The sequence below is a fragment of the Cyclopterus lumpus genome, chromosome 5 (genome assembly GCF_009769545.1).
Source record: "Cyclopterus lumpus isolate fCycLum1 chromosome 5, fCycLum1.pri, whole genome shotgun sequence".
In the NCBI taxonomy this organism is placed as follows: Eukaryota; Metazoa; Chordata; class Actinopteri; order Perciformes; family Cyclopteridae; genus Cyclopterus; species Cyclopterus lumpus.
Window position 1 is genome coordinate 13208159 of NC_046970.1, and position 9548 is coordinate 13217706.

General features: G+C 41.8%; 1 protein-coding gene across 1 annotated transcript; it reads left to right on the top strand.

The window, feature by feature from the left end:
• Nucleotides 1-647: 647 nt before the first annotated feature.
• On the top strand, nt 648-4029 carry LOC117730471 (ADP-ribosylation factor 3-like). Its single transcript, XM_034532197.1, is given in 8 exon segments — nt 648-673; nt 1701-1839; nt 1841-1865; nt 1963-2028; nt 2031-2072; nt 2164-2249; nt 2251-2289; nt 3868-4029. Coding segments are annotated over 8 exon segments (585 nt in total).
• The last annotated feature ends 5519 nt before the right edge of the window (nt 4030-9548 follow it).

Sequence of the window (9548 nt, forward strand, 5' to 3'; positions counted from 1 at the left end):
CACAAAGTCCTGAGAGGAGGATTAATTAGTCTGAAATCACTTGTGCTGGTAGACCATGCAGGGCCTATACCTTAAAGTTGCCTGTGCAGAGCTCATCTACTGCGACAGTATAGCATTTCAAAGGCAACGCAGGATTGAGCTGAGAATGTTCTAAAAACAGAGAGAAATGTGCCACATAGTTTAGAATCGTTAAAAAGCCCACAAGCCCAGTTGTCAGTCCTATCAAAACGACTGTCAATAACGTTTACAGTTTGGTATGTGCCTCAAATCTCGCGAGATCGCGTTTACTGCTGAGTTGTCCTCGCAAGGGAAAATCAGTGAGGCGTTTAGTAGAGAGGACGAACTCGGCTAAGGTAAGTGAGGATACTGGCACCTGCACCAACCTGATACTATACACGCAGGTCCCAGCGGGGGCGAATACCATAATGGTGTGTTTGAGGCCGACTTGTGCGGGTTGTTTAGCCTCCGGGCTGAAGCTACGCTGGCAGCAGGATGCCCGCTGAGGTGATGAGCGGATGGATGAATGCGGGTGATCGGAACGGAGGATACGATAGCTACCGTGGCGTCTCGTCCACAGGGCGATTGAAAGCTCAATGAGACCGATAAAGTAGTTTACAACATACTGGATCTCGAGGAAACTATTAAGCATGGTAACGTTAGCTGGAATGGAGAGGTAATCCTTGTGCTAAAGCGTAGAGTTGTGCGGGCCGATGGCACGTTAACGGCCAATAACGGTGGTATAGCGGTTACGGTTACCTATTGTTACCGTAGCAACCCTGGCTACAGGTTAACGTGCCTGAGTTAACGTGATCAGGCGGCCGGCATATTGTGGCCCTGCCTCCCACACAAATCACCACTTTACCAGCTCATATTTAAACCTGTACACCATCTGTGAGCTTCAGGCAGTGACAAGTGTGGCGATCCTCTTCAGCACCATGGACAGCTAGCCCCACATCGAATGGCGACCGCATATGTATTTTTATCCTCTATTTCAGTCTGTTCATTTAGCCACTGAGTGGACCTTTTATGTTATGTTGAAACTATTTCTGCAAAATAATGTTTACCTCTTAATATTCAGAATATACAAACTACTGAACATGTGTTCCTCTGTCCCTGTTTTAGTCCAGGTGGCTTTGGGTTGGAGTTGAGAATGGAGCCCTCGTAATGTAGAAACATTTTGCATTTGCTCCGAGGGCTTGGCGTTGTTTGCACGGTATCATTGAAGCAGACGAAAAAATCATCTAGGAAGAATCTGAACAGATTGTGCTGCAGCCTGGAGTCATGGCACTGACATGCATCTCTTTCGGCCATCTGTGATAATGACTGTGGGCAATAGCATAGCTTGCACCTGTCTTGGATATATAATGCATGTAGAAGTGGGACTTTCTGGCATAGTGTGTGCATTCTTTTCAGAAAGGGAAAGGTGAGCTGGACCATTCCCTCGATTGTAATTCAACTAAGTTGTATACAAACAGGTTAGCTTATTAATTATCCTCTCTTTATTCCAATATGTTGGATTTAGAACAGCATCCTTCATTGGATTTTTTAAATCGTTGCAATATAGCAACGACATAAAAGTATCATTAAATTGTTTAAATCTGTTCCCTTTCAGCCCTCCTTCATTAATCTATCCCTACTGGACGAGTCTATCTCGCAGAAAGGCATCTGTAATCACAATTGTAGCCACACTACTATTGAAGAACTTCATCTGAATCATGGGGAACATTTTTGGGAAATTTGTTGAAGAGCCTCATAGGGAAGAAGGAGATGAGGATCTTGATAGGTGGGGCTCGATGCTGCTGGAAAACAACAATCCTCTACAAACTCAAACTGGGGGAAAATAGTCACAACCATCCCAACCATTGGTAATTGTACAGTCAAATTAACATATTGCCATGCACACTAATGAGTGAACCACCATGTTGCTTGAGTATATTGTGTGACCCTGCTCTTATTTTTTAGGGTTTAACGTGGAGACGGTGGAGTACAAGAACATCAGTTTCACTGTGTGGGATGTGGGTGGGCAGGACAGATTCGCCCCCTCTGGAGACACTACTTTCAGAACACACAGGGTGAGTAGTGCTAATCAAAGGGTAACTCCGGCAAATTTCCCATCCCTCTCTAGAAAATAATGTATTTAGTTTTTTCCACCTGCTGTTTCAGGTCTAATCTTTGTGGTGGACAGTAACGACAGAGAACGTGTGAACGAAGCCCGAGAGGAGCTGATGAGGATGCTGGCTGAGGACGAAACTGAGAGATGCGGTCCTCCTCATTTTTGCCAACAAACAGGCAAGAAACCACAACTGCTCTACATGTATATACACATATTATACACAGTATATATGCATTAATACACAACAGGGTTGTAGTGGAGCATCAACCCACACAAAACCACCTCTTAGTATACTTTATTTGTGATCTAAACTTAAAGACAATAGTAACTTCATAAATACCATTGTTGAGTGATGAAAAAGCTGCTCTCGCTTACAATCCTCTGGACATTTTTCTACATATTGAACAAATACAATGTTAATTAGTGAGCTTTAATGGTGCTGGTTGGAAGATTTTACCTTTGGACAGAGCCAGGCTAGCTAAGCCTGCAGGATGTATAACTTCATATGCACCATACAAACATGATAGTGGTATCAATTGTATCATCAAACTCTCATAGAGAAAGCAAATAAATGTAGTTCCCAAATAATAAAACTATTCCTTTAAAATGTACATTTCCATTTTCCATTCCATCACTGCAGGCGCATTACTAAGTCTGCAGATGAGAATGTCATTATCAATTAATCTGCCGATTACTTTTGGATTCATTGATTAAGTCTTGGTCTATAAAATGTTAGCAAATAGTGAATAATGCCCTCCACAATTTCACAGAGCTCAAAACTACAAACATGTTTTGTTCCAAGATATAAAAATATAAAAATGCTTAATTTACTATCATATAACAAATAAAAGCAGCAAATCTATTTGGCATATTTCCTTTAAAAAATATTGAAATGATTGGTTTCAATAAAATAATCAATTAATTTACTTAACATATGCATATAAGTGCGCACATCCATCCCATAGTAAATGCATGCATATTTTAACACAAACAATAAACAAAGACATATAGCTGATCGCTGGTGTTTCACCACTTGCATCTCATTCCCAAAACAAGTTAAAACTTGGACGGGTTTTGGCAGCTTGCTCCAACAGTTTCGGTTGTGGTTCAAAGCATCAAGAGCTGTGTCATATTTCGTGGTAGATTCCTTTGGTTTTTGGGGTTGTAAAGAAACATTGATATAGACTGTGTCTGTGATAATCAGTGCGAACAAAAAAACAACTTGATTCACTCTGTACCGTTATAGTTACACAAGTAGATTTAAAAACGGTAAAGACCATGTTTCAATGCTGAATGCATGGGGACATCTGTATGTGATGTAAGACCACAACAAAATCCTGCTGTATTACAAATAAACCCATTTTCTCTATGACCTGTCTCATGAACTGTGAGTGAGTGTTACTGATGGATTTCATATTAACATCTTAAATCCATATTTACAATTGACTAAAATGGTGGAGAAGATCTTGTTGTGACAAGCTGCCACCAGAAGAGAGCAGTCTTTAGCCACAGTTTCGGTTGTGGTTCAAAGCATCAAGAGCTGTGTTTGACCCCCTTTAACAACTCAAGAAAACATACTTAACATAGTTTCATCAATAGCAGGTGAATTATGAGGAAGTAAAGCCAATCCCAACAAGACTCACAGATACAAAAGAAATACCAGTCTGTGTTCTTAAAGTGGGATTTATTTTAGTCCAAGAAAGATATTGAATGAAAAAAAAACTTGCATCACTGAACTCTCGCCTCTTTCACAGGACTTACCGAACGCCATGAATGCTGCCGAGATCACAGACAAGTTGGGCTTACACTCCCTGCGTCACCGTAACTGGTACATCCAGGCCACCTGCGCCACCAGTGGCGACGGCCTCTATGAGGGTCTCGATTGGCTGGCCAATCAACTCAAGAACAAGAAGTGAGAAGAAAGCTGGAGCAAGCTGCCAAACCCGTCCAAGTTTTAACTTGTTTTGGGAATGAGCGCAAGAGTTCGGTACAGGATTTTTGATCAATAGGTGAAAAGCAAGATTCTGGGTTTGGGAAAGATTTTAAGCTTTCATTTTCAGTCTGTTGCAGTTCTCTTGTTGAAAGCAGATTCTCATATACTTCATATATAACCATTCACACACACACACACACACACACACACACACACTCTTTCTCTCTTGTCCTTAGGTGCAATGTACTGTATGTTTGTCTCTGGTGTTGTACCACGTTGTGTGTGAATCCACCGAGTCAAATGGGACTTTTTGTTGATTTGTTGTCTTTCAACTGTCAGTCCTCCAAACAAAGAACTCATCTGTGTCAGTTGCACTTCCTTTTTTGTTTTTTTCCTAACAGACCCATGTGTGGGAACAATCACAGCTGGCCAAATGTAATGTGTGAGCAATGCTGAGGCATTTTGATATGCAGATAAAGTGTGTGAGCGTGCCCACAAACTGTATGTGTTTGTACAAGCGGCCCAGTCAGTAATAATCATGAAAAAGACAACGGGACTGCCTCATTGTGAAAATCTTTTTGATATCTGTGGCGGGTTTTTACTCCTCCGTGGCAACCCCAAGCATTGAAGTCTCCCTTTATAAATATTGTAAAACGCACAACACATTCTCAACCGCCTGAGCTGCATGAATCCTGGTTGATCTTGCTGGCATGTGTTGCATACCTTTCCGTCCTCGGATCTGCCATGCATGTTGATGCTGTTTGTGGATTTTCTCTAACTGCCCTCATCGTCTTCTGCTGCTGTTTACATTAGGATGCAGAAACTAACCAAACCACCAATTTCTGCATTTAGTTGTCAACATATGCTCGGTCCAGTGTAGTCGGCTTTATGGTCTTTTGAACGTGAAAGCAGGATACAAAAACACAACAATCATGACCTGCACATCTGTTTCTTGTCTGCCTCCAGACAAGAAACAGTCCATATGAGTACTCCAACTGCATCAGGTTGCTCTCGCTTTGTGTGTTTTTTGTCCCAGACTTTGCATATCGGGGGGGGGGGGGGGGGGGGGGGGAAGAGATAATTTTATGTTACTGAATGTGAATATTGTTGATGAATCTATAAATGACTGTAATATTTATTTGACATGCATATATACCTGTATTGCTGTGATAACTATATGAATGAAAGCAGGGTAAGCAGACCAATTGACTCATCAGCACATCCTTGACTCACTTCTGAACAGCAGACGAGTTACTGCGTCACCACTGATACCAGCAGAATCCACAAACGTCTCTTAATAAAACAACTTATTGTGTGCCATACATGAGGACTACTACTCATATACAAAGTACAACATGTTCTAAATCCACTCCACCAAGTTATGAGTGCATTGTTTATATTCAGCATTTATGGTAATCATGAGTTTGATCATTTGGGTTTTGTGGCCTTATATTTAGTGTTGACGTTTAATTGATTTCTTCTCAGCTCGTTCGGTTCAGATTTTTTTGTGAATGATTTACAGCTTTATTTCTCTATGCTTTTTGCACCACAGTTTAAAATGATTCGGCAAGTGTTGTCCTCTTTTTCGTTTCTTTACGTGATTCATATTTCGTGGTAGATTCCTTTGGTTTTTGGGGTTGTAAAGAAACATTAATATAGACTGTGTCTGTGATAATCAGTGCGAACAAAAAAACAACTTGATTCACTCTGTACCGTTATAGTTACACAAGTAGATTTAAAAACGGTAAAGACCATGTTTCAATGCTGAATGCATGGGGACATCTGTATGTGATGTAAGACCACAAACAAAATCCTGCTGAATTACAAATAAACCCATTTTCTCTATGACCTGTCTCATGAACTGTGAGTGAGTGTTACTGATGGATTTCATATTAACATCTTAAATTCATATTTAAAAGTGACTGAAATGGTGGAGAATATCTTGTTGTGACAAGCTGCCACCAGAAGAGAGCAGTCTTTAGCCACAGTTTCGGTTGTGGTTCAAAGCATCAAGAGCTGTGTTTGACCCCCTTTAACAACTCAAGAAAACATACTTAACATAGTTTCATCAATAGCAGGTGAATTATGAGGAAGTAAAGCCAATCCCAACAAGACTCACAGATACAAAAGAAATACCAGTCTGTGTTCTTAAAGTGGGATTTATTTTAGTCCAAGAAAGATATTGAATGAAAAAAAAAAGAATTGACCACCACAATTTATTCAAGGAAGTGTGGAGTCTACTGTTAGAGAACACCTGTAGGACCAACATGAGAAACTGTGCGACATACAACTGTTTAGGGTTATCGTTAATTTAAACAGCTTTTCAAATAAAACAAAAGTAGCAACAGTTTTTAATCTAGCATGGAAACATATCCAAACTAATTCACAGAATTGTCTGGTCTGCGTTAAGGCTGTTTGTAATAATGCCCCAGTATTTCTGAAATCTTCACTATGGTCATGTCTTGTAAAATGTTTGTCTGTTTTTATAATTGTGCAACTTTCAGAGTATATGTTTGATTTTGGCATCCATGGGTTTCAGTTATTCCCCAGCAAATGAGCATGAGGAACACGTTTATCATAATAACTACATTCCTGACAAATGCTGTAGTGTGTGTGCACACTTGTGTGTGCGCTCGCAATTGCGTCCTTTGCTACTTTCTTTATTGAGAATGAAAGTGCAGAGAGTTCAGATGTTCTCCATGCCTCAACCATTTAAATCAAGATTGAAGACTTTTCTGTTTTCTGTTGCATTAAATTCAACGAGATTCAAGGATATCAATCAATTTCTGCATCTCACTACTGCATTTGATTTCTTTAACTGCACTGCAACGTTTATTCTATTTCTTGCTTTTTGACTGTTTTGTAATGTTTTAATGAATGTTCTTAATTTCTTTTACATCTTGTTTTCTTTTGCATTATGTGTTAATGCTTTTAATAGTTTTATGTGAAACACTTTTAATTGCCTTGTTGTTGAAATGTGCTATACTAATAAACTTGTCTTGCCTTGTGATGTTACAATCTTTTTGTGTTTCCCTGAATTTCAGCAGGCTGTTTCTGCAAGGAAATACTTTTGAGAATGACTTCCTGGTCATGGTCAAATATTAATCATTTATTTTGAATGCTCTTTTTACATTTTAAACTGATTGGAAAATAAGTAGATGACTCTTTCTGGAACTGGAGACATCTCCTTGTCAGATGTAGAACTCTATGGAATTAAACCTGTTTAAATGGAGACGTTTCTCTTGCTTGTTTGTGTGTGTGTGTGTGTGTGTGTGTGTGTGTGTGTGTGTGTGTGTGTGTGTGTGTGTGTGCGTGTGTGTTTGTAAGTGTAGGTGTAGGTGTGTGTTAGACAGAGAGACTGGAGCTGCAGGCAGAGCCAGTTTCTATACAGAGCAGCTCAGCTGACTCGCCCACTTTAAGGCAGACGATGTTTGCATGAAGCTTGAGTGACAAACTATCACTGTGACAAGAGATAAGATGGCGGGCTTCAAGAAGACAACTTGACTTGATTTCGAAAGCACAAATTAGTCCAAAGTACATCATGCATTAAGATCATGCAGCAATATAGTGCAATAAAACAATTACCAGAACACTGGCAAAAAGGAGTGGAGGGGTCAAAGCCCGATCGTTAAGACAACAGATAAATGTTTCTGAGGATCACGTGTGACAAGGTGACTTATACAAAGGAGCAGAAGGAGAACCGATCTTTTGGGGGCATGATTTGTTGACTTCTTTAAAGGACAGTGTTAGAAGGGGTGCATTTTTTTCCAAGTGCCTGGCATCACATTGTAGATCATCTCACTTCTTTTCAGATGCTGGTACCAAAAATCATGCATATAATACATGCCTCAGTTCTGATCTTCTCCGTGCCACGTAATTACAATGTTCCTGGTTTGATTGTGACCACTTACTCTCTGACCACATCGCCCATGTTAACTGTCAAACATTCAAGTGAAGGCTAAATGCTGCATCATCACATTGTGGTGAAAGCTCTGTTGTTGTCTTTGCCTCGTAACATAATAGTTTACCCCTCACTATTAGATAATCTCTCACACTTTCTTACTGAATTTTCTGTTTTGTCATTTATGTCTTGTAAATTATATTTTGTTGGTAATTTTACTTTTGTCATGTCTGTGTGATGGCATGCTTTTATTGTGAAGCACTTTGTAGCCAAACTTTTGTTTGGAAAATTGCCGATTAACTTACATTACTGCAGACCCGCTGTGCACAATTCAAAGCCTTCCTCATCCAAACTATTTGGCTTCGCTTAAAACTTCACCAACGCAAGGCGGAAGGTCCTGATGGCATCAGCCCCAGGGTCCTTAAGACCTGCGCCACGCAGCTGTCTGGTGTCCTGCAGCACCTCCATAACCTGAGCCTGAGGCAGGAGGAAGTCCCGGTGCTGTGGAAGACGTCGTGCCTGGTCCCTGTCGCAAAGAAGCCGATTCCATCTGGCCTCAATGACTACCGACCGGTTGCCCTCACATCCCATGTGATGAAGGTGCTGGAGAGGCTAGCCTTGGCCCACCTCCGACCGCAGGTGAAATCCTCACTGGACCCTCTGCAGTTTGCTTACCAGCCTCATGTGGGAGTGGATGACACCATCATCTACCTGCTGCAACGAGCTCAGTCGCACCTGGATGGAACCGGTGTCTCTGTGAGAGTCACTTTCTTTGACTTCTCCAGTGCATTTAACACCATGCAACCACTGCTACTGAGTGAGAAGCTGTGGGTGGTGGGGGTAGACTCATCCACCATCTCCTGGATCACTGACTACCTCACAGGCAGACCACAGTTTGTCAGAATGGGCCGTGTGCTGTCTGAAACGGTGGTTATTGATGTTGGAGCCCCACAGGGAACTGTTCTGTCTCCCTTCCTGTTCACCCTGTACACCACTGACTTCCAGTACAACGCGGGGTCATGCCATCTGCAGAAGTACTCTGATGACTCTGCAGTGGTCAGGTGTATTAGGGATGGACGGGAGGAGGAGTACAGGGCATTGGTGAGTGACTTTGTGGAGTGGGCCGGTGAGAATCACCTGCTTCTGAACGTGGCCAAGACCAGAGAGATGGTGGTCCTAGACCTCTGAGTGTCCTGGGAGTGGACGTGGACATGGTGGAGGAGTACAAGTACCTGGGTGTCTCCATCGACAGCCGACTGAACTGGAAGGCCAACATCAACGCTGTCTACAAGAAGGAGATTAGTCGACTCTTTTTCCTGAAGAAGCTTCGATCCTTCAACGTGTGCAGCAAGATGCTGGAGATGTTTTACCAGTCGGTTGTGGCCAGTGTCTTGTATTTCGCCATTGTCTGCTGGGGGAGCAGCATTGGAGCCGGTGACACCAACAGACTTAACAAACTTGTTAAGAAGGCCGGCTCCATCATCGGCGGCAAGCAGGAGCATCTGGAACAGGTGGTGGAGAGGAGGAAACTGAAGAAACTATTGTCCATATTGGACAACCCGGACCACCCTCTCCACCATCTACTGCAGAGTCAGCGGAGC